This window comes from Ovis canadensis, chromosome 17 (assembly GCF_042477335.2).
Source record: "Ovis canadensis isolate MfBH-ARS-UI-01 breed Bighorn chromosome 17, ARS-UI_OviCan_v2, whole genome shotgun sequence".
Taxonomy (NCBI): Eukaryota; Metazoa; Chordata; class Mammalia; order Artiodactyla; family Bovidae; genus Ovis; species Ovis canadensis.
Window position 1 is genome coordinate 71,573,542 of NC_091261.1, and position 24,318 is coordinate 71,597,859.

At 51.1% G+C, this 24,318-nt stretch overlaps 1 protein-coding gene across 1 annotated transcript in view; it reads right to left on the bottom strand.

Moving 5' to 3' along the window:
• The window catches only part of RASAL1 (RAS protein activator like 1), a 32,518-nt gene extending 18,198 nt beyond the window's left edge, over nucleotides 1–14,320 (bottom strand). Inside the window, exons 1-5 of the mRNA XM_069558056.1 lie at nucleotides 13,851–14,320; nucleotides 9,066–9,122; nucleotides 6,043–6,156; nucleotides 5,842–5,903; nucleotides 856–985 (exon numbers count right to left, since the gene is read on the bottom strand). Of these exons, the coding sequence (XP_069414157.1) occupies nucleotides 856–985; nucleotides 5,842–5,903; nucleotides 6,043–6,156; nucleotides 9,066–9,122; nucleotides 13,851–13,915 (428 nt within the window). The 5' untranslated portion in view covers nucleotides 13,916–14,320. The remainder of the gene's footprint in view (nucleotides 1–855; nucleotides 986–5,841; nucleotides 5,904–6,042; nucleotides 6,157–9,065; nucleotides 9,123–13,850) is intronic.
• Between the last annotated feature and the right edge of the window lie 9,998 nt (nucleotides 14,321–24,318).

Here is a 24,318-nt window from a genome sequence, read left to right on the forward strand (position 1 = left end):
CAAACTGGGTCAATAAGAGTTAGTCCCAGGATATTGGTTGGAAATGGTGAAAGATAGTTTTTTCATTGGACTTGCCAAATTGGTAGGAGGCCAGTCTGGAGCTGTTAGGGTCAGCTTTGCCCCTACCTGGGGAGAAAGTGCTGCTACTGCTGCTAAGTCACTTCAGTCGTGTCCGACTCTGTGCGACCCCATAGACAGGAGCCTACTGTCCCTGGGATTCTCCGGGCAAGAATACTGAGTGGGTTGCCATTTCCTTCTCCAATGCATGAAAGTGAAAAGCGAAAGTGAAGTTGCTCAGTCGTGCCCGACTCTTCGCAACCCCATGGACTGCAGCCTACCAGGCTCCTCCATCCATGGGATTTTCCAGGCAAGAGTACTGGAGTGGGGTGCCATTGCCTTCTCCGAGAAACTGTCTGAGAATAAAGTTAATACAAAAGACACCCAAGGAATCTATGTCTACAGATTCCTGATGTCTCTGTTGGAGCACCTGGATCCAGCCATGCCTAAAGCTGCATGTCATTCATACGAGCCAATCTGCTTGAGCCAGTATAAACTGGGTGTCTATCACTTATGATTTGATTAACACATCTCCACACCCATCTGCCTGGTCATTCTGAGTGTCTGGCCTTTGGTTGCTGGTCACTGGGGACCCAACAAAGATTTTGCTCATGCTTTAACCCAAGAAACTTGCAACCTGGTGAGCTTGGACTGTTTGCCTTATAAAGAATGTCGGTTTTGAGCCCAGAAGTATCTCAGGAGTGAGGTGGTCTCAAGGCAGCTGGGAGGAGTCCAGTGGATTCCTGCTCATTCTCAGACCACCCCCCCACCCCACCCTCACCCCCATCATGACCATACCTAGCCTGGAGCACGTGACAGTGAAGACAACGGCCCCGCACGTCCTCCAGCGTCTGCACAGCCAGGCAGACCTCACCCTGCACCTCCGCGTCTGGGTCCACACGGCTCAGGTTGATCCAGCTGTCGATTCCTGGAGGGCACAGGCACCAGCATTCATTAAGCACCTACCACCGTCTAGGCATTGCATTATCTTTAAAAATTCAGTTAACATTTAAAAGATATCAAGTCACGGACTTCTCATTAGCCTTCTGCTATAGGTACTGTAATTATCCCCACCTCCAGATGAGGAAAAAGAGGCACAGCAAGCAGGGAGCTAGTAAACTGCAGAGCTAGGATTCAAATACAGGCAGCAGTGCCCCTAACCATGTACTATCACACTCTTCATCCTAGTATATAAAGCCCTCCGTCATTTACTCTCCCCTCAGGGAAAAAAAAAAAAAAAAAAAACACTTGGGCATTCCTATCTCTGAGCCTTCTTATAGGCTCTCGACCTGAATCAATCAAGTCAGTCTTGGTCTTCTCAATCTTAACCTCTCCTTCTTTCTCTCTCTCTCTCCATCTCTCATTTCTCTTAATACATTGAAGATACTGTTCCAGGGACTTCCCTGGCAGTCCAGTGGTTAAGACTCTGCACTCCCAATGCAGGGCGGGGGTATGGGTTCAATCCCTGGTCGGGGAACTAAGATCCCACATGGCAAGTGGCATGGCCAAAAATTTTTTTTAATTAAAACTAACTAAATAAAATTTTTTAAAGATACTGTTCCACTGACTTCCACCTTCAGTTGTAGTTACTGGGAAGTCATTTCAGCCTAATAATTGATCTTGCATGAATGGTCTATCTTTTCCAAGTTTAAGACTAAGTCTTTGATGTTTTTTGCAGTCTCCCCACAGTATATCTAGGTAAGGATTAAAAAAAAAAAAAACAAAAAACCCTGCTTGGTATAGAGACTTTCTCCAGAGAAGGCAATGGCACCCCATTCCAGTACTCTTGCCTGGAAAATCCATGGACGGAGGAGCCTGGTGGGCTGCAGTGCATGGGGTCGCTAAGAGTTGGACAAACTGAGCCACTTCACTTTCACTTTTTACTTTCATGCATTGGAGAAGGAAATGGCAACCCACTCCAGTGTTCTTGCCTGGCGAATCCCAGGGACGGGGGAGCCTGGTGGGCTGCCGTCTATGGGTTCGCACAGAGACAGACATGACTGAAGCAACTTAGCAGCAGCAGCAGAGACTTTCTCAGTTATTTTCCATGTCTTGAACTTCTCTTATAAGCTTTTCATTTCTCTGAGCTGAAGTTTAAATAATTTCTTTAGATCTCTCTCCCAGTTCACTAATTCTGACATCAGCTCTGAAAGAATGATGTGCCACTCATCCACTTGGTTTTTAAGGTCAACAATTGTACCTTTTATCTCTAAGCATTTGATTTGGTTCTCTTCCAAGTCAGTCTATTTTTTTTTAATGCATTGCTTTAATTTATCATGGTTATTCCTGGCCCTTTCGGGTGATTAAATTTTATTTATTGAATTTTTAAAATTCTTATATATCATAAATACAAAGTCTAAAGTCTTTCTTTACGGGTCTAAATCTGATGGTCATCATTTCTGCTGACTCTTGCTCTTGGTGGCTCACTTCCTTGTGTGTGTGATGATCTTTGATTGTGAAGTCATGCTTGTTTGAGCTCACTCTGTGGGAAATTTAACATGAGGATGCTTATCCCTGGAGAGGAGTAGCAGTTGCTTAGGATCTTTGAAGAGGAATTCTCAGGTTCAGTAAAAGCCACTTTCCCCTTGGCCTAAGATTTAGTCTGTTGACTGTGAATCTGATATTGACGTTAACTTTCAGGGAAATCCTTCCTTACTCCCTTGCCTCTTGCTCACCACTCCATATTAGGTTTTAGCTCATGATTCACCAGGGGTAGAAGGAGGAATAGAAGAGCACATGGAATGCTGCTCCAGTAGTCTTGCCTAGAGAATCCCATGGACAGAGGAGCCAGGCGGGCTACCGTCTATGGGGTCGCAAAGAGTCAGACACGACTGAAGAGACTTAGCACACATGCCTGCATGCAAATGGAGGAATACTGAATCCTCTTCACATCCTTCCAACAAGGTGTTAGGAATTGCATCTAATTTAGGATCTCACTGTTATGTGGCCAGAGAGCCATTCTGTGGATCTGGTCCCCCATGCTGCCAGAAGTATGAGTTCTACTTTGCCTCTCTATCTCTTTCATCATTCCCAAGTCCAGGATGCCATCAGCTTTTTCTAACTTGATTAGGTATCTGTTGCAATAATCAAGTTAGAAAAGTGAAGTTCCATCTCACCTCACTTCACCAACACTTGGTATTGTGTGGACTAAATGTAAAGTGCTTAGCACTGTGCCTGGCACATAATAAGCCTTCTCTAAATACGAGTGATGATTATAATGATTGGAACATAGTGTGCTGTCAACTAATGCTCATTGATGCAAAAATATATTATTATATTATTCAATAAATGGTGTCAAGATAACAAAGAATCATCTAGATCAAAGCAGTAAAGTTCAGTCTCTATTGGATACTTTGTATCTGGGTAAGTTCCAAATAGATCAAAGACTTGACTGTTTAAAAAATATGGGAACAAATTGTTTTTAGAAAGAATCATATAAAGCAATCTGTCCTAATATCAGGACTGAGAAGGACTTTCTAGGCATTACATAAAATCACGTGCACCCCCCACCACACACACAAATTTTGATTGCAGAAAAAGAAGCAAATTTCCTACTGGAAAAAATGATAAGCAAAGTCAAAATATAAGCCACAAGGAGAAAAAAAATTTGCAGCTAATGTGACAAAGTTTATTTTCCTCATATATAAAGATCTCCCACAAAAAAAGGAAGAAAAGGCAAATAACCCAGTGGGTGAAAAATACACATACAATATGAATAAACAATAGACAGAAAAAAAGAGGAAATAAAGAGACTCGAGTATATAAAAAGGTCTTCAAACCTACTTATACAGAAATGCAAAACAGCCCACACAACGAGCCAATTTTTTAACCTATCGGTTTCAAGATCCAAAAGTCTGGCATTTGTTGACAAGGTTAAAGGGTAGATTAAACTGTTAGCTGTTAAGTAACTGGAGAGTAACTTAACAATAACTATAATCACTATCAAACGTGCTAATGTGGATACTCTTTGATCCAGCAAATCTACCTCTAGGAATTCATTATGCTGATTGATATAACTGGCATATATGGGCACTTCCCTGGCGATTCAGTGGTTAAGACTCCTTGCTTCCAATGCAGGGAGCATGGGTTTGATCCTTGGCTGGAGAGCTAAGATCCCACATATTGCACTGCACAGTCAATTTTTTTTTAATTAATATAAACGTGCATGATGTGTGCAACCACGTTTGTACAAGGCTATTCATTGCAGCATTGTTTGAACTAGGAAAACACTGTCAGTAACCCAAGTGCACATCAAGAAGGCACTTAGCCAAATAAATGATGGTACATCCACAAAGCGGAGTGCCATGAAGTCATACTAAGAGCAAAGAATGCAGAGAAAGATCTCCAAGATACACGGCGAAGTGAAAAGACAGGATATAGAACAGTGTGCTTAATGGAGTCCTATTACTATAAAAAATAAAAAACTGAAGTAGCTCAGTCATGTCTGACTCTTTGCGACCCCATGGACTATAGCCCACCAGGCCCCACCATCCACAGATTTTCCAGGCAAGAATACTGGAGTGGGTTGCCATTTCCTTCTCCAGGAGATCTTTTCGTCCCAGGGATTGAACCCGGGTCTCCCGCATTGTAGGCAGACACTTTACCATCTGAGCCACCAGGGAAGCCCTGTTTCTATAAGCAGAGAACAAAACCCATATCGTAGAAAGAGCACAGACCTTGGAACTAGACGACTTGGTTCAAATCCCAGCTGCCCCGCTTAATCACTTTGTGATCTTGGGCACGTTATTTAACCCCCTGTGCCTCAGTTTGTTCACCAATAGAGTGGGCACAGGGCTTCCCAGGTGGCACTGGTGGTAAAGAACCTGTCTGCCTATGCAGGAGACATGAGACATGGATTCGAACCCTGGGTCGGGAAGATCCCCTGGAGGAGAGCATGGCAACCCACGCCAGTATTCTTGCCTGGGAAATCCCATGGACAGAGGAGCCTGGCGGGCTACAGTCCATGGGGTTGCAAACAACTGGATGTGACTGAAGCGACTGAGCATGCGCACGCAGAATGGCTCTGTCTGCGCTGGTCCCGGCATGCGGGACCTTTAGTTGCAGCACGAAAACTCTTAGCTGTGGCACGTGGGATATAGCTCCCTGAGCAGGGATCAAACCCGGGGCCCCTGCATGGGAATGTGAAGTCTTAGCTACTGGACCACCAGGAAGTCCCTTGCTTGCACAGGTTTAAAATGTCCCTAGAAGGACATACAAGAAACTGACAACACGGGGGATGAGAACGGAGAAGCTGGGACAAGAGGGACAGTTCCACCACTATCTGTATCTTTTGAATATTGAATGTAAATAAGTTAACTGCTCAATAAATGAATTAAATTAAAACTGGGCTTCCCTGGTGGCTCAGTGGTTAAAAAAAAACCGCCTGCAAATGCAATAAACACGGGTTTGATCCCTGATCCGGGGGGATCCCATGTGCCGTGGAGCAACTAAGTCCATGAGCCACAACTACTAACCCTGTGCCCCAGAGCCCAGGAGCCACAACTACTGAAGCCCCTGCTCCACCACAAGAGAAGCCACTGCAATGAGAAGCCTGTGCCCGGCAACGAGAGCGCAGCCCCCCTCGCTGCAACTAGAGGAAAACCCATGCAGCAACGAAGACCCAGCACAGCCAAAAAGATAAATAATACAAACTAAAAACAATAAAATTCAAAACAGAAGCAACAACCAAAATAATTTCCCCCGAAGGCTCTGTGCTGCCCGGTGCTGCTTGCTATGCCCCGGCAAGCGCCAGCCCCCTTCCCTCTGCCTGGCACCCTCACCCACCTCGGGGGTCCGCTGTAATGGCCTCCCTGCTCAGCGAGATCTTGCCTATGATGTCATCGTGCCTACAGAAAGGCAGGCAGGTGAGGGTCCAAGTCAGGGACCTCTGTCCTGCCCGTGGCGAGGTGGGCGCAGATGTGGACTGTGCTTTGGGGTGTCCCGCCTTCCCTCAGACGCCCAGGTTTGGGTCCCCAGCACACACACCCCACCGTGTCCTCGTCCAGCACGTAGAAGGACAGATGGTGGAAATCCAGGGGCAAGTGCACGGTGTATTCCTCCCCCCAGAAGGGGCTCAGGCTCCGCCAGATGGTTGCTGTCCTGCAAAAGGGGGCACAGGGGGGCCTTTGGGCCACACAGGCAGCAGATACCTGGGGACACACACACACACCCAGAGCTACTCAAACACAAATACAGCTACACATACACACTCACATAGACCCAAGAACCCAGATATGAGATACACACAGATGCACATACAAACCATAACACACACCCAGAGACCTTGACACACACACACAACACACACACATTCACAGATATACCCAGGAAACCAGACACAAAGAGACACATGTGCACACATACAGATACCCATATGCATCTTCAAAAATCTCTAGAAATATACAACTGTGTGTCTACATAGAGACAAGGGCAGACCCACACAGGGAAAACATTCACACGGATAACATAGACCAAAAACAGTGCCCAGAACATGGAGACACACACAGACACACATTCACATACACAGAGGGATAGCCAGCAGAGATACACACAGAGGATCACAAAACCTTCAGTAACAGACAAGACACACAATTCCATTCATCCATTCATCCATTCACTCACTCCATAAACACTCACCCTGACTATGTGCCAAGTCTTGGGGGCTATGGGAAATTACAGGAAGAGGTGCCAAGGTCCTCACCCCCACAGAACTCCCCCAGCAGAAAGAGGCTCCCTCCCGAGCCCTTATGACACAGTGAGAGAAGTCCTCTGATTGGTTAGCCCAGAGGTGCCCACTGGGCTGAGGATGGGAGGGGTCAGGAAAGGCTTTCCCTAGGAGCTAGTCAGGCAAAGCAGAGAGAGGATAAAGACCATCCAGATGGCTGGAAGAGCATGTGCCAAGGCACTGAGGCAGGAATGGTGAATTTGAGGAACAAGAAGATGGTGGCTGGGAGGCAGGAAAGTGTGAGGGGCCAGGGGACCATGAAGGCAGCAGGGGCCGGAGCACTTAATCAGCAAGAGGGAACCCCAGAAGGATCAAGGACCAAGAAAGATGCAGAAACAGACACACACCTCTTCACCTCAACACCTCTGCAGATGCACTGCCCTTTACCCAACAGCGAAGAGAACTCACTTTGCCCAGTCAACATCCACTCAAGTTGACAGCTGCAAAATTTGGCCAACACTCCTGCCTCTGCCTTCTTCCTTCTGAGGCAGAAGGCAGATGGGCCCCCTTTAGGGTAAAGCGATTGGAGACTCATTCCCTATGGACCAAAACTCCAAGACAATAGCAGGACTATTAAGTGGGAGGCTGGGCTCTGCCCAGAGCACACACTTCTCATTCTGGAAGTCAGGAGACCTCTCTGATCACACATGCGCAGGAACACTCCTTGGAGGTCAAAGGGGAGTAACGTTAACTAAGGCCGGGCTACCCACAGGCCTCTTCAGTAGAGTCCATCCTGGCTAAGAGATGCGTGCACACATGGAAGGATCCTGAGATACACTAAATACACACTGTGAGCCAGGTAAATCAAAATGACTGGTCAAAGAAAACCTGGAAGAAGTGCCCATAAAAGTAATTCAAACTATCACAAGGGTGCAACTCAGGGACTCGCCCTCCGAGTCTGCCCTTATGCCTATCCCCCACGCATACTGTACGCTCTGCCCTCTTAATACTTGACTTGCTTCACGACTCTCCATCTTTGTGGGAATCCTTTTCTGCAAAGCCCAAGGGCCAGGGCCCTTGTCACTGACCACTGGTTTAGTAGACGAGCATTTGGTGCTCTCACCACCACAACCTGGCCTCAGTCTCCGGCTGGGAACTCAAGCCCCTCTTCGCTTCCACCACACTCTCCCCTAGTAGAGTGTGAACACGGACACGCACACACACAGACCAGGGCCGCTCCATCAGACCGACCCTTCTTTCCAAACACTCGCTTCCCCCCTACCGCACCCTCTTTCCAGTTGGAAGTCCCCCCAGGCTCCCCAGCCCCTGAACTTGGAGGGTCCTCAGAACCAGAGAGGGGGAGACAGCAGCCTGGGGTCACGCAGAAAATCAGGCTGTGGGCTTGGGGGCCGTGTCACAGAGTGGGGGAAGGGGGCAGGGTAAACACAGAGAGAGTGGGGGGGATAAATACAGAGATTGGCTGGGGTGCTGCCGGTTGACCCTCCCCAACATGGGCTCCCTGCCCCCAGCTCCCAGCCCATCTGGACCAGAACTGGCGCCAGGAGGATCCTGAATCCTCCGTCTCCATAGGAACCGAGGCTTCAGCCGCCCGCCCACCCACGCCCCTCAGGCCTGCGGGGGCTGAGAGCTGTCCCTCGGCCTGCGGGGGTGGCAACCAAGCCCAGCCCAGCCTGAGACTCGCTCACACAACCAGACATCTTCGCATTCTCACGTGTTCACAGTGGCGCCTGTGTACCCAAATAAGCAGGCATCGGTGCACACAAGCATGTACATGGCAGCCCACGTGTGCACACAGGCGCACACACCCCACACGCTGGTACACAGTGCGAGCCTCTGAGTCTGCACACCCACGGGGATACACACCGGTGGTCACAGGCATTCACACCAGCCCTCCAACACTTCCCCACACACCATACACACTCACATGCAGGTCCAGCTGGGCACACATGCACACACACACACACACACCAGTGCCCGCAGCACCCACCAGGCCCAGAACCAGCCAGCCCAGCCAAGCATGAGATGCCCGCCCCCGGGAAGGCGCAAGCTGGCAGCCGCTGAGTCAGCCCCAGGACGCAGGCAGGGACATTGTCAGGGCAAGGGGGAAGGTGGTGGCCAGTTGGTGGGACTAGATGGAGAGAGGAGCCAGACCCCACAGACCCCACCATCCAGCCCCGTAGCTGGGGCACAAAACACCCACCATCAGGCCAGCGAGTCCATCCGTGGGGTAAGTCTGCCCCCCAAGGTTCTCTTTTCAATGTGGATCCTTACACCTGTTCTCCCCCATCTCCTTCGCCCCATGCCTGGCTTCTCCCCGCCTCACCTGGCCACGACTTCGTCGTCCACTTTCACTATGCAGTAGGGGTCACTGCTCCCCGACCTGCAGAAGGAGAAGGTTTGGGGAGCAGGCTTGAGGGGGTAAACCAGAGTGGGGATCCCAGTCCACCTTCATTTTATAGACGGGGGCAACTATGGCCCAGAGAGGGGAGGGGATTGGCCCAGGGTCACACAGCAAGTTCAGTAGAGACAGGACCTCTGGGGACCAGCAGACCATGTCATGGCTGCCCAGCAGCCACCCACTGCGTGCCTGACCTCCTTGAATGGGCCCAGGGCTTCCACCCAGAGAAACAGAGCTCTGAGACCCGAAACCAGAACATGCAGAGTCCTGGGCCCAGGAAGCCTAAAGCGCTGGGCCAGAGCCTGTGCTCATCTGGTGAGGCATCCCTGGCCTCAAGCTTGCTCACTGTGGAACCCCAGCAAGTCCTCGCCCCTCTGTAGGCCTCAGTTTCTCTGCTCTGTAAGTTGGGTACAATATTTCCACACACCTCTTAGGGCAGGTGAAGGAGCTGGAGAAGCTAATGTGTGGTGTGATGCATCACAGCTGGCCCCAGAGCTCTTCCCACAGACACCTGAACCCCACCCTCGGGGTATGTGCTGCCCCCTCCATTGGGAATTTCCCTGGGAGAGGACACTGCATAGTTCAGCCTTCAGTGGGGATGGACCTCAGTGGATGCTCTCACTGCAAGCACAGACCAGGGTAGCCAGACCTCAAAACTCAACCAGTAGAAGACATGGGCTGCAGCCCCTCAAGCAGCCATGAGACACTGACCAACCAAAGCCAGTTCTGTCCCCCGCTTCATAATAAGGGTTACTAGTCCACCCCAAGATGGGCTGCAGCCCCTCAAGCAGCCACGAGACATTGACCAACCAAAGCCAGTTCTGTCCCCTCTTCATAAGGGTTACTAGTCCATCCCAAGACGGGCTGCATCCCCTCGAGTAGCCATGAGCTGTTAGCCAACCAAAGCCAGTTCCATTCCTCTTCATTACAAGAGTTACTAGTCCATCTCAAGATGGGCTGCAACCCCTTGAGTAGCTATGAGCCACTGGGGCAACCAAAGCCAGTTCCATCCCCCCTACATAATAAGGGTTACTAGTCCATCCCAAGATGGGCTGCAACCCCTTGAGTAGCCATGAGCCATTAGCCAACCAAAGCCAGTTCCATCTCCTCTTCATTATGAGATGCTAGTTCATCTCAAGATGGGCTGCAACCCTGTGAATAGCAAAGAGTCATTGGCCAACCAAAGCCATCCCCCTTCATAATAAGAGTTACTTGTCCATCCCAAGCTGACCAGGGTTCCTCATGACTTCCCCCACCGCTGCCCGCATCCCATCACACAGGCTTCCCTTGTCTTCCACCAAGCTCAGTCCAGCCTCAGGGCTTTTGCACTTGCTGTTCCACCATCCTAAGACACCTACTCTGTTCTTGAATGACTGTTCTTTTCATTCAAACCTCAGCCCCGAAGTCACTGCCTCAGAGAGGTGGTCCTTGATGACCACCATCCTCCGACAGTGGACGGTGTAAAACTGCCCTCTGATCCCTCTGAGCACGTGAAGTCACCTTGCTCCCTTGTTTCTCTGTGCTTCGTGTCTGTCTCCACAGCTCCCTGCCACTTCTGAACACTCAGATCCTTGGGGGAGGAGCTGTGCCTCCGTCCCCCTCCCTCCACAGCCTGGCAGAGTCGGGATTTGAACTCGGGTCTGTGGGGCTTAGCATACATGTTTCCAACCAACGCCACCTGCACTCCAACTCAAGATCCCTTCCCCACATGGCCCCCTTCCCAGGTACTCCAGCCCCCGCCCTCTCTCTTCCACCCTCTCTCGGTTCAGTCTGTCACTGATCCACAAACACCAGGGATTCCGGGAGAGAGGGACACGGCACCAGGAGCTGCTCCAACCTTGTCTGCTGCCTGAGCCCTCTGCGCGCCGCAGTTTCCTCTTTGGTTGCTTTCCCTCAGCTCCCTCTGCCGAGTGTGCCTTCATTTCCCCATCTGCTCTCCATCCCTGAACATCTCAGTCTGGTCGGCAACCTGTGCCTCCACATTCCTCTTTGGCTTCCCTTTGGCATAATGCCCCAGGCCTGTTTTCCCATCTGGATCTATTCCAAACCCATTGGGTTGAGTAACACCGGGAGCCTCAGTTTTCCCCTCCAGATGCCCATGGCTGGGTAACAGCCCCTCCATCTCATGTCTCTCTTCACATCCTCTATCCCTGAGCTCTTTTAGGCAGGCTCCCATCCCTTGGTTCCCCAACAGCAGCTGTAGGACAGACAGGCTGGAATCCACTAGAAAAGGGCTGGGAGCCACGCCTCCTCCTGTTCACCCAGCCTGACCCCTGGGCCCCTCTGGGAGTGGAGCACGTCAGCTCCAGGACTCTGACGCATGAAGGCCTTATCAGACTTCTATCAGGTAGGGGCTACAGTGGCGGGAGGGGGCTGCCCCCTCCAGACCCTGGATCTCTCCAGACCCTTGGCCTCTCCCACGGTCCCTGCCCCACCTCAAGTGTGGGAAAGCTGGCCCCTGGCCCATCGCCTGCCCAGTCTGCTTGGCGTCTGGTGTGTGCATGCTAAGTCACTTCAGTCGTGTCTGAATCTTTGTGACTCTATGGACTGTAGCCCTCTCCAGGCTCCTCTGTCCATAGCATTCTCTAGGCAAGAATACTGGAGTGGGCTGCCATTTCCTACTCCAGGGGTATCTTCCCAACCCAGGGATTGAACCCACATCTCTTATATCATCTGCATTGGCAGGTGGGTGCCTGGAAGCAGTATTCAAATCCCAGCTGTGTGACCTTGGGCAAGTGACTATGCCTCTCTGAGCCTGAGTTTGCCCATTCATAAAATGGCAATGCCAATAGGACTCTAAAAAGTGTTAAGCACAGGACCTGGCCCGTAGGAAGCCTTCGACCACATATAGCCGCTATTGTGAATGACAGAAATAACTCAAATTATCAGCTGAGGCCTCCTCCAAGCCAGGGTTGGAGCCCTCTCAAACCTGGGGAGGCTTCAGAAAGATTCTGAGCCCTCTCCCTTAGGAGAGGGGAAAGAGGACATACCCCTCTCTAGGAGTCCCCATGGGCATGGAGATCCCAGCATGCTATGAGGGAGCCCCTCTGAGAAGGGCACCAACAGCTAGGGAAACTGAGGCAGGCTGGCGGGATCCCCAACTGGGGCCTAGTCACTTTCCCCTACCCTGGTACTGGGGTGAGGCCCACCTAGAGCTCACCTTGGCCCGGGAACTGGGGGGGACCAGTCTCTTGGGGCAACCAAGAGACTCAGGGATCAAGTATGAGTCAACTCCCTCCCCAGGAGAAGCAGAGGAAGCCCCGCAAGCCGTGTCTGGGTCCAAGGACAACACCCACCGCTCCCTTATGGCCCTCACCCAGGACTGGTAGAGACCGGAGCATCAAGAGAGGGAAACCCATTTCTGAAAAGTCTCCCATATCAACTCCCCAGCAGCTGCCAGGCGACCTCATTGCCTCAACAGTCCCAGAACTGCTAATGCTCAGGGGCTCTGAAAGAGCATCTCAGAAGAGGGGAGACAGGGGGCTTGTCTAGACACTGCATTGGCGCAGCAAGCGAGCTCTCTGCTTTCCTCAGATGCTTGTTTTGGGAGCCACTGATGAGGATGGGGGCAGCTAGAACTGCTCTAAGGAGCTTCCCTGTTGACAGAGCTCCAGGGCTGGGAAGGGGAAGGTTCATGAAGTCAAAGGCAGGATACCCTTCTCACTGGGACCCCCAGCCGGAGGTGTTAGGGCAGAGCTAAGACCCAGCCTGTGCAAACGCTCAGAATCCACATTCCTGCTCCCCCTGGCCCCGGGGTAAATTCTAAGTGATTTTTCTACCCTCATAACTGCATGAGGCTTGCAGACTCCCTGTCCAGGGTTCCCCTTGCTCAGAGGGGAAATCCAGACCTGGAGAGGATCAGGTTCAAGGTCATACAGTCAATGTCCTGTCAAGGATCCCACACCTATTCCGGATACCCACACCCTCAGAGCCCCTTCTGGGCTCCAGGCCAAAGCAGGAGGGGGACCCCTCCCTCCATTCTGCTGATTCAGCAACTGCTGACTCAGCCCGGAGGGAAGCACAGTCAAGGACTAGTACTGCAGGGACCCCATCACCTGGCTGGGGAGGGGGCTGCAGGGGGAAGTTGGCTTTTCATGCAGCTTAGCATCAAGGAAGGCCCCTCACGGGGCTGGGCACTGCTGGCTGAGGCGCTAAGGGCTCTGGGTCTAGAGGAACGGTTTCCCCCAGGCCTGGCCAGTGGGCCACCTGGTGACACTCTGCAAACCTAACCACCAGATGCTTGCAAAGGAATGCTGGGGCCGCCTGGATCCCAGGCCCTCTGGGGCCCCCCCCAGGGTTCTCTGAACCGGTGCCCACCCAGGCCTGGAGAAACCCCACCTCCAACACCTGCCTGGACTAAGGAAGGGAGCCCTCCACCCCTAAATCCTCTCCCTAGCTCTGACAGAATCTGATCGTATAAGCCCCAGGGCTGAAGCCCTGGAAGACCCCCTTTAGTATATCCCAGGAACAAAGACACCCCCTTCCTGGCGGCTGGGCGGGGCATCTGCTAAGTCTGAGTGCCCCCTCCACCAGGAGAGCGATGGGCAGGGGGCCTCTCGCCGCGAGACGGTGGATCAGCCCCAGTGTTGTTTTCAGACAAGAACCCCTCTCCCATTTCACCGACTTGCCCTGGCACGCCGAATGGGGCGACCCCGTCCCCATCCATGCCCGGCACGCCCCTCATCCCCGACTGGCCCCGGAGGTACTCACACATCCTTGGCGGGCAGCGCCCGGCCCTCCACGACGCGGACGTTCAGGGAGCTGCTTTTGGCCATGGCGCCCAGCCCCAAACTTTCCGACCAGGAGAGCGCCCGGTTTCCGAGACTGGACCGCGGCAGGGAGGGCGTCTACATGTCACCCGCAGCGAGCCTGGCACCCTCTCTCGGAGTCCCCGGGCCACCTGCCCGAAACGCGCGGGTAGCTGGACGGGAGGTTTCCGAAGGAGGAGAGAGGATAGTGACCGAGGAGGGGGCGCCTCCCTCCCCGGACTCTACAGGTAGGAGCTGGGCGCCCAGCTGGCAGAGCGCGCGGGGGACACACCGCCAGCCCTTGCCTTCTAGTCTGGCGCTTTGGGTGGGCAGGCGGGGCGGGCGGGGGGTGAGGGGGCCGCCCAGGGCCCTCCCCGCAATCCCGCCTCCCGCGGGGTCCCCCTCCCGCGCGTTCCCGGGCCACCCTCGCGCGCCCTCTGCCGGCACCCCAGCCAAGCGTGCCAGAGCGCACCCGCCGCGGAGCCCCGGGCGCGCGGAGGCTGGGACTGCCAGGTGGGGAGCGGCCCACGGCCATGATGGGCGTGGCGGCAGGCTCCTGCTGAGTTGGCACTGGGCACAGAACACACAGCGTGTCCCCGGCCTGCCCTGCTTCCAGCACGATCACACCTCTCCGGCTTTCCCCTGCCTGCCATCCCCGCACCGCCTGCTCGGTCCGACCTCCTTGCGCCGTCCCGGAGCAGTAGCTGAGATCTTCGGGAGGCGTCGCTAGAGAAAGTCACACCCTCCCTGGGGGTCCTTTCAGAGTCCAGAGAGGGAGGGGCCTCGAACATCCCCTTCCATCTCTTTTAGTTCCCAATTAAATCCAGACTGTGCGTGCGGCAGATTCCACGTCACGGGCTGGCATTGCGGGGGAGGAAGCTGCGGCCGGAGGGGGAGGGGAGAGCTTGAAGATAACCACCACAGCGACGATAAAAAACCATCTCCAAGTGTTTGAACACTTACTGTGTGCCAGGCACTGTTCTAAACGTTTTACACGGATTATCTCATCTTCCTCCTCACCATCATTCTACGTGCTACTTACTGTTGTACCAGTACCCCCATTGTACGGATACACAAACTGAGGTTCAGAGGGATTAAATAGCATGTGGAAGGTCTTACAGTCAGTAACTGATTTGCCTTTCTGAATTTGAATGCTGACTCTGCCATTCGGTAACTGTGTGGTCTTGGGCCAGTCACTTAACCTCTCTGTACCTTGGTTTGCCTTTCTCATCTGTTCTTATGTGATTATAGTATCTCGTTCACAGGGCTTTGAGAGAATTCGATGAGATAAAGCAAGTAGGAAGGGAGCAGGTACAGGTGTCAGAACACCAACAGACACATAAGAAGCTTTTCAGAAAGTGTTTGCTATTATTGTCCTTAAGGCAGAGCTCAAATATCACCTCCTCTAGGAAGTCTTCCAGGATGGCCTCTCATGCCAGGCAGAGGTTTTCTTTCCTTTTTCTCTGCTCCTACAGCTCCAGGTTTGTACATTTTTTGTACATCTCATTAAGTGAGATAATGTGACCAGAAGGGCCTGTCCTAGAACAGATACATACTCACACTGTCTCTCCCCATGAGTTTGTTGTTTAGCTGCCTAAGAGTTCTCAGAAGGGCTGGCTATGAGCCTGACTCACTCTGGTCATTTCAGCCCAGGCTGGGCACCAGTGAGTAGGTTCTATTTATGATGTTCCGGAGGCAACACCCAGACCGGCAATGCTGGGAGGGCCCTGCCCAGCCGCAAGAGCAGTCTATGACCTGTTTCCCTATCTCCCTCCCTGACTTCCCACCCAGCACGCCAGCCAGGCTGACGAGGAGTTCATATCCCTGGAATTCTCTCCCTGGCTAGCCTCTGTCTGGTGAGTCCTCCAGCTTCCAAAGACTGAGCCTCAGTTATCCTATCTGCGAAATGGGCCCAGCAGAGCTGACCCCCCCCCAAGCTTAAAAGTATTGCAGCATCCTTCAACAGAGTCTGAAGGATGATGCAGGGTTGAATTCAGAGCAGTAGTATCACCAAGGGAGTAGTTAAAGCCCTCCTGTAATTTTTATCAGTCACCCCAGATCCTCACGAGGGGAAAATGGTACTTTTTATATGACTGCTACTTCAAGACAGATGTCCTGCCTTTCCCCACCTTCCTCACCTAGGTGGGAGCTTACAGAGGAAACTTTTTCTTCTGAAAAAGAGATCTCAGGGTATCTGGCCCCCAGGGACTCTTGATGGAACATAAGAGTGGCCCTAGGGGCCACATGAGATGCTAGCCAACCCACCACCAGCCACCTCAACCCATCTTCCAGAACTGAGCAGCGAGTTACATTCTCAAATTCCCCTCATCTCCCAGGGTGGGGGTGGTTACAAAGGCTATGGACTGTGCCAGCCAGGCCTCTGGGGAGGAAACTGTCACCTGTCCAGTATCCGGCATCTGACCCTGCCACTTACCTGGAGCTGTGGCCACAATCCCTGTACTTTCCAAATGGACTGGCCACTTCCTGTTGTTCTGAGAAATTTGATCTGAAACTGGCAGAGGGTTTGAAGTCTCCTAGGACAGCTCTTGTCAAGGAACCAGAGGGGGAACAGTGGCTCACAGAAGGAATGTGACCTGCTAGAGGCCACTTAAGAGAGAAGAGGGCAGGCTCCTGAGTGCCCAGGCCTGGGGTGTCATGTGGGAAGGGTCTTACCTTTCTCACGAGATTGTTGTACAGTTAATCAAGTTGTCTCTATAAGGCACTTGGTATCATTCCTGGTACACAGCAGGTGCTCAAGAAAAGATTAGCCACTTCCCCCTTCCTCTGACGATTTTCAAGATAAACCAATAATCATTCTTGCCAACTCCCTATATAGTCTAGCGCCCATGGGATGCACACAGCAGGTGCTTCATGAAGCCAAGCAGGAGGAGATACTGAGCTCAGGATATTTTTTAATATTTGTTTATTTTTGGTGTGTTGGGTCTTAGTTGCCCCACACAGGATCTTTTGTTTTGGCCCGTAGGCTCCAGAGTACATGGACTCAGTAGTTATGAACCATTAGCTTAACTGCCCTGCGGCAGGTAAGATCTTAGTTTCTGGACCAGGGATGGAACCCGGGTCCCCTGCATTGGAAGACAGGGCTACCAGGGACTGGGCTACCAGGGAAGTCCCCTGAGCTTAGGATTTAAGAGCAGAGGTTTTAACATTCAGCCAACCTGGTGCTGAATCCTGGCATCTACACTTATGAGCTGGATCCTCTTAAGCAAGTGAGTTACCCTCTCACTGCCTCAGTTTCCTCACCTGTAAATTGGGACTAATACTAGAGCCCACCTCATAGGCTGGGTGTGAGGATAGGATGGTTAAACATCAAACATTCAGCTCAGCCTGGCATACAGCAGGTATTCATAAGTATCATGACCACCATGGAACCTCCCGATCCCACCACTGTGCCTGACATTGAGCCCCACTGAGTGACTGAGCTCTGAGCCTGGGTTCTAAGGAAGTGGCTGGGGTGGAGTGCCAGGCCCAGCCCTGAATTCCGGGGATGGATGGAACAGCCCACCCTTCAGTGGATCGTGGTCACGCAATCTACACAATCCACTGAAGTGTGGATTCGGCTCCGGGTTGCTGAGCTGGGGGAATCTGAGGGTTTGCATCCGAGCTGAGAAATCTGATAGTGAGATCCCAAGGTTGGGCTCCTGCACCCCGAGTGGGCCCCGCCACCCAGGACTGGCTGAGTCCCACCCCTGCATCTGAGATGCTGGACCTGGGGCCCAGGGAGGCTCACAGACATCTCCCCCCACCCCATCTTAGAGTGGGGATCAGGCTTCAACTCGGGCAGGGGGTTGCTGGAGGCTGCTTCTACTGGCTCCTCAGAGCCGGCCATGCCTATGACTTTTCAACCCTGTGTTCAATGATGCCATATCTGGAACTTAAATCAACCATAGTAGGAGAATTTGCACCATGGAAATCAGCAAATAAACACTGATTTTTTTTTTTTTAATTTGAAAGTCAGTTTAACAACACACTCCCGGGCCCAGGCTGTCCGCATGACTCTCTAAAAACCGCTCCTGAATTCAACACTTGTAAGGTTTTACTCACATTGCCCGCACCCCACACTGTCTTTGCCCTGTCTTTCCACCAGGAAATCTTTACATTCCTTTTACGATCTACTTCCTGGCTTAAGTCCCACAGATTCTATTAAATAAATATTAGGAGGGGTGGGGTGAAATAAAGTGCAGACAACGTAAGAGCAATGTCATGAAACACTACACAGCTGTTTAGAAGAATGTTCTCGAAGACTTAAATGACAGGAAAAGTACTTTAAAAAAAAAGCAAGTCATAGAGAATTCCCTGCCAGTCCAGAAGTTAGGACACCATGCTTTCTCTGCCGAGGACCCAGGTTCAGTCCCCGGTCTGGGATCTGAGATCCCACAAGCTAAGCAGCATGGCCAAAAACAAGCAAACAAAAAACCAAGTCATGGGGAATACACAGTGTATACAACCATATATAAGCATAAGCGTTATGCTTATAGTATTGATGCCATGAAATATTTTATCTTTTTGTTTTTGGCAGCAGCACGTGGCATGCAGGATCTTAGTTCCCCAATCAGGGACCAAACCCATGCACCCTGTATTGGGAGCATGGAGTCTTAATCACTGGACTACCAGGGAAGTCCCCATGAAGTATTTTATATATAAAATCCTTTTCATATATATAAGATGTTTACATATATATATATATATATATATATATATATATATATATAGTTCTTTTCTTACTTAACAAATGTATATTGGGCACCTACTATATACTAGGCAGTGGAAATACAGTGAGGTACAGACAGCCCAGCCCTGTTCTCTTAGGCCCGTAGGAGGGTGATAAGTAAGAGGCAGCCAGGAACAGACCTTCAGTAGAAAGCACGAAGCGTCATGTAGCCGATAAAGCATGCATGGAACTGGAGGGCTTTCTTCGGCATAATGACATGTGCTTCTTTTTAATCAGGAATTATAATCAGAAAATGATTCCCACTTCTGATCTCTGAAAGCCCCGCTGCCCCACTGTGTGTGTTGTAGCTCTGCTTGCAGCCCCCCGGGGAGGCTGGCCGGTGGCACAGAAGGCAGCAAAGACCAGCCCCCCTCCCCACTCCCCACGGCTGGCACTTCTCTGTGACCTTGGTCTCCTATTCTCTTGTTTTGTGGTGATTTACATGCTCTTATCTTCTAAATGTCAGGGACAATGTCTGATTCATGCGGTACCTCCCACACTGCTTGGCACAGAAGAAAAACTCAAAACACACTCTCTGGATTAAGTAGAACTTGGTTCCCCTGGAGGGCTGGAACCTGGCCTCTCTCCTGTGATATTGGTGATATTATTATTTACTTCCTTTCTCCCCACAGTGCCTTCACCTTGCCAGTGCACCACCTCTCTGCTGCACCCCTAACCTCAGAGCGGGAGGCAGATTCCTGTTCTGGCTCTGCAGACCTGTGCATCTCTAGATCTCAGTTTTCCCTGCTGGGAAGTGGCCCCATCTCCTCTGAGGCCAAGATCGGGGCAAGGCGGACCAGCCCTGGGCCAGGTTGGGGATAAGGAGCATGTTCTTTGTCTCAGGAACACAAAGTCCCGTTTGTGAGTGCCCGGCACGATTCTGGGCAGGAAGCCACGTGGGACAGGAGGCAACACTGGGCGGAGTGGGCTGGATTTCCAAACCCCCATTTGCAGGCTGGCTGCCGAGGAAGCAGGCCACCAAGTCCCCTCCTCCCACGGCCAGAAGACAAGGTGTCTGTCTGTCAGGCCACACCGCAGCTTCCTTCTTCCTCAGTCCTACCCCAAAGTGCCCCTCCTCTGGCCTCCTGCCTTGGAATGGAGAAGTAGGAAGGGGGAGGCTGACCAAGCGTGAGACTGGGGGTGGGGAGAGTGGATATTTCCAGAGCCTGTGGGTTTGTGGCCAAGAGCAAGACCAGCTGAGAAGCTGTGTCTTGTCCTCTGTCGCTCAGCAGCCCCACTCCATCCCCTAGAGACGGGGTTGGGGGGTCCTATCTCAGCAGTGTGGCAGAGGAAAAACCCCAAAGAGGGAGCAAAGCCAAAAACTTCAAAAGGAGGTGGGAGCAATGCCCCCATTTAAGAGAGGAATGCTGAGGCCTTGGCTGGGGGTGGATCCACCAGCCACAGAGCTCAAGCCACAGCTCCAGCCTTCTGAGGACTAGTGTTTGTGTAGGGACTGTCTCCCTGCCTCCAAGCCAGAAAGCTCCAAACCAGAGATGGGTTATCTCTCTATAAATAAACCCCAGGGCCTTGCACCTCTCAACCTGAGTGTCCTTGGAGGAGTCACTTACCTCCTCTGAACCTCCATCCCTTGTCTGTCGTTTCTAATCCAGATACTGCCCTTCCGTGGCCCTATGCAGTCCTCCTGACAGACATTTTTCTCTTTTTTGCTGCGTTGGGTCTTAGCTGTGGCACATGGGCTCTCTAACTGTGGGGCATGGGCTCAGTTGCCCCACAGCATGGGGGATCTTAGTTCCCCAAGCAGGGATTGAACCCGTGTCCCCTACATTGGAAGGCCAATTCTTAACCACTGGACCACCAGGGAAGACCCCAATCAAACTTTATAACACAGACTTTTGTTCTCTTCTAGGCAGGGCCATATCCTCCTGCCTTGGGACTTTTGCATGTGCTGTTCTGAAAACCTGGAATACCTTTCCTCTCCTCTACTCGCCCCTTCTTACCCTTCAGGCCTGGGTTCATATGTCACTTCCTCAAGGAGGCCTCCCTGCCCCACTCCTTGCACTCTGCACCTCTCCTGGCAATCCTAACAGAGTGTAATGATGTATTTACAGAGTGATTTGATTCATCTGGCCTCCCCATTAGCCTCTACTGCTGCTGCTAAGTCACTTCAGTCATGTCCGACTCTGTGTGACCCCATAGACAACAGCCCACCAGGCTCCCCCGTGCCTGCGATTCTCCAGGCAAGAACACGGGAGTGGGTTGCCATTTCCTTCTCCAGTGCATGAAAGTGAAAAGTGAAAGTGAAGTCGTTCAGTCATGTCTGACTCTTCGAGACCCCATGGACTGCAGCCTACCAGGCTCCTCCACCCATGGGATTTTCCAGGCAAGAGTACTGGAGTGGGGTGCCATTAGCCTCTAAGCCCCATGAAAGGGAAAGTGTTAGTCACTTAGTCCTGTCTGAGTCTTTGTGACCTCATGGACTGTAGCCCGCCAGGCTCCTCTATCTTGGGATTCTCCAGGCCAGAATAATGGAGTGGGCTGCCCTTCTCTAGGGGATCTTCCCGACCCAATTGAACCCGAGTCTCCGGCATTGCAAGTGGATTCTTTACCATCTGAGCCACCAGGGAAGCGAGTCCCGTGAGGACAGGTTTTCTCTTATTCACTGCTGTATCCTCACACAGTACCTGGCACATAAAAGGTGCTCCATAAACATTGGTTTAAAAAAACCTGTAAGAGAAGAGAGATTAAGAAGGGAAGGAGGCACACCAGCTTCAGGATGATGGTATCCTTTGGGGAGGGAAGGAAGGGAATAGGTCTATGGAAGGAAAGATCCAAAAAGGGGCTCCACTTGGGGCTTCCCTGATGGTCCAGTGGCTAAGACTCCTCGCTCCCAATGCAGAGGGCCAGGGTTCAATCTCTGATCAGGGAACTGAGGTCCCACTTGCTGCAGCTAAAGATTCCTCATGCTGAAGCTGAAAGTCCCCCATGCCGCAACTAAGAACCAACACAGCAAATAAAATAAATAAATATTTAAATAAAAAGGGCTCAACTGTCTCTGGAGTGTTGTGGTTAAAGAGAATGGACTCCGCATCCAGATGGCCTGAGTTCAAAACCCACCTTTGACTTGATACCACAAGCACACTCCATAAAAGAAAATGTGACAAATCAGACCTCATCCCAACTTAATACTTTACAAAAGACCATCTGAGGAGAATGAAAAGAGGAGCTACAGACTGGGAGAAGATATCCAACAGAGAACTCTCTGGAACATCTCGATATATATCTAGAATATTCAGAGAAGTCTCAAAACTCAGTTAAAAAAATCCAATTAGGACACAGGCAGCAGACAAGAACAGCTATTTTGCTAAAGAGGATATACAGATGGCAAAGAAGCACGTGAAAAGATGGTCACCATCATTAGCCAGTAGAGAGATGCAACGTAAAACCACAGTGAGATATGGCTACACACCAGTCAGAATGGCTAAAACAAAAAATAGTGATGGCAGTGAGGATGCAGAAAAAAGCTGGATCACATACATTGCTACTGGGAATATAAAATAGTGCAGCCATTCTGGAAAAGTATATGGCAGTTTCTTAACTTAAAAACAAACAAAACTAAACAGGCACTGGCTATATGACCTAGCAATTATACTCTTTGGCATCTATACTGGAGAAATGAAAACTCATGCTCATACAAAAACCAGGAGAGGGATCGTCACTGAGGCCTTATTCATAGTAGCCAAAGACAGGAATCAACCCAGATATCCTCCAACATGAGTGATTTCTTTTTTGGCCCTGCCTTGCAGGATCTTAGTTCCCCAAGTAGGAATGGAACCTGGAGTCCCTGAAATGGAAGCTCGGGGCCCGTTCCTAAGTCCCATAGCATGAGGTACATCCGTCCCATGGAATGCGACTCAGCAACCAAAGAGAATAAACATCTGTAGCAAGCAGCATGGATCTCAAGAGAATGATGTTGAGTGAAAAAAAGCCATCTCAAGCGGTCACACAGCATATGATTCCAGTTCCTGTATGACACCCCTGACATGACAGAATAATACAGCTGGAGAACAGATGAGTGGAGGCAGTGGGCAGGGAGGCAGGAGGGAGAGGATGGGTGTGGCTACAAAAGGTTAGATGGAAGCACTCGTGATGAATTTTCTGTATCTGGACTGTGGCAGTCGTAGGAATCGACATGTGATGAAACAGCATAGAATGAAGGAATTCCCTGGTGGTTCAGTGCTTACAACTCTGATCTTCCACTACCAGGAGCCCAGGTTTGATCTCTGCTCAGGGTACTAAGATCCTACAAGCCTCACTATTTGGCCAAGTAAATAAATAAAGTTTAAAAATTGCATAGAACTAAATACACGCGCACACACACATATGCACACAAACAAGCGCATAGAAAACGGGGCAACCTAAATAAGGTGGGAGGATTTTAATCAGTGTCCATATCTGACTGTGATCCGGGCTGTAGTTGAGCGAGATGTCACCCCTGGGGGAAACTAGATGAAGCAGTATGGCTTCTCTCTTTTTATTTCTTAAACTGCACAGGAATCTACAATTGCTGGTAAGTAAAAAAGCTGTATCCATACAGCCATCCATCTTTTAGAATGACTTTTACAAATGTAAAACTGATAGTCCCAACTGCTGGCGAGGAGATGGAGCAATCCAAACTCACATGCATTGCTAGTGTGCGTATAAAACAGTGTAGCCCCTTTGAAAACCAGCTTTGCAGTTTTTTGTACAGTTAAACATGCACTTACTATATGGCCCATCTATCACACGCCTACATATTTGTGCAAGTATGGAAAGCTTCTGTTTGCACATAAGCCCTGCACGTGAACACAGGCTATATTTATAATTGCCCAGAATTAGAAATAATCCAAGTGGAGGACAAATAAACAAACTATAGTATGTTATCCAATACTACTCAGTAGTGAAAAATGCATGTCAGTGTGCACACGTCAGTATGAATGAATCGCAGATGAATGCGGCTCTGTGGAAGAAGCCGGACTTGAAAAGCTGATCATCTATGCAAGTCCACTGAGGATATTCTGGAAAAGGGAAATGTACAGGGAAAGGGAACAGGTCAGTGGTTGCCAGGGGCTGAGTGAGGACAAAGTGGATTATAAAGGGACATGAGGACTTTGGGGGGGTGATGAAAATATTTTGTGTCTTGACTGTGGTGGCTACACAACTTAATGCATTTGCTAAAACCCATAGAACTGTATGCTCCATATACACGGTGCTAGTGGTAAAGAACTTGCCTGCCGATGCAGGAGACATAAGAGACTCAGGGTTCAATCTCTGGGTTGGGAAGAAACCCTGGAGGAGGGCATGGCAAGCCACTCCAGTATTCTTGCCTAAAAAATCCCATGGTCAGAGGAGCCTGGTGGGCTACAGTCCAAAGGGTCGCAAAGACTTGGACACGATTGAGCATGCACGCAACACAGCTGATCACACAGCCGTGTTAGTGAAGCCCTGTCCCACCCATCCGGGAGGAGGTTTAACTAGCCATGGGGCACCAACAGTAGCAAATTCTTGGCCAAGAGACCCACGTCCTGTTCACTGCACCCCGACTTAGGTTGGGAGTTCGAGGCTCCTCCAGAAAGGGCAGAAACTGTCCCCTCCCTGCAACCCCCTCTCTCTGGTGGGGAAGGGAGCGGATTCTCCAGTCCCGGGCTGGCAATGGAATGTTGTGTCGTTGGTCGCCCAGGCAACCAAGGCCTGCTGGGTGGCT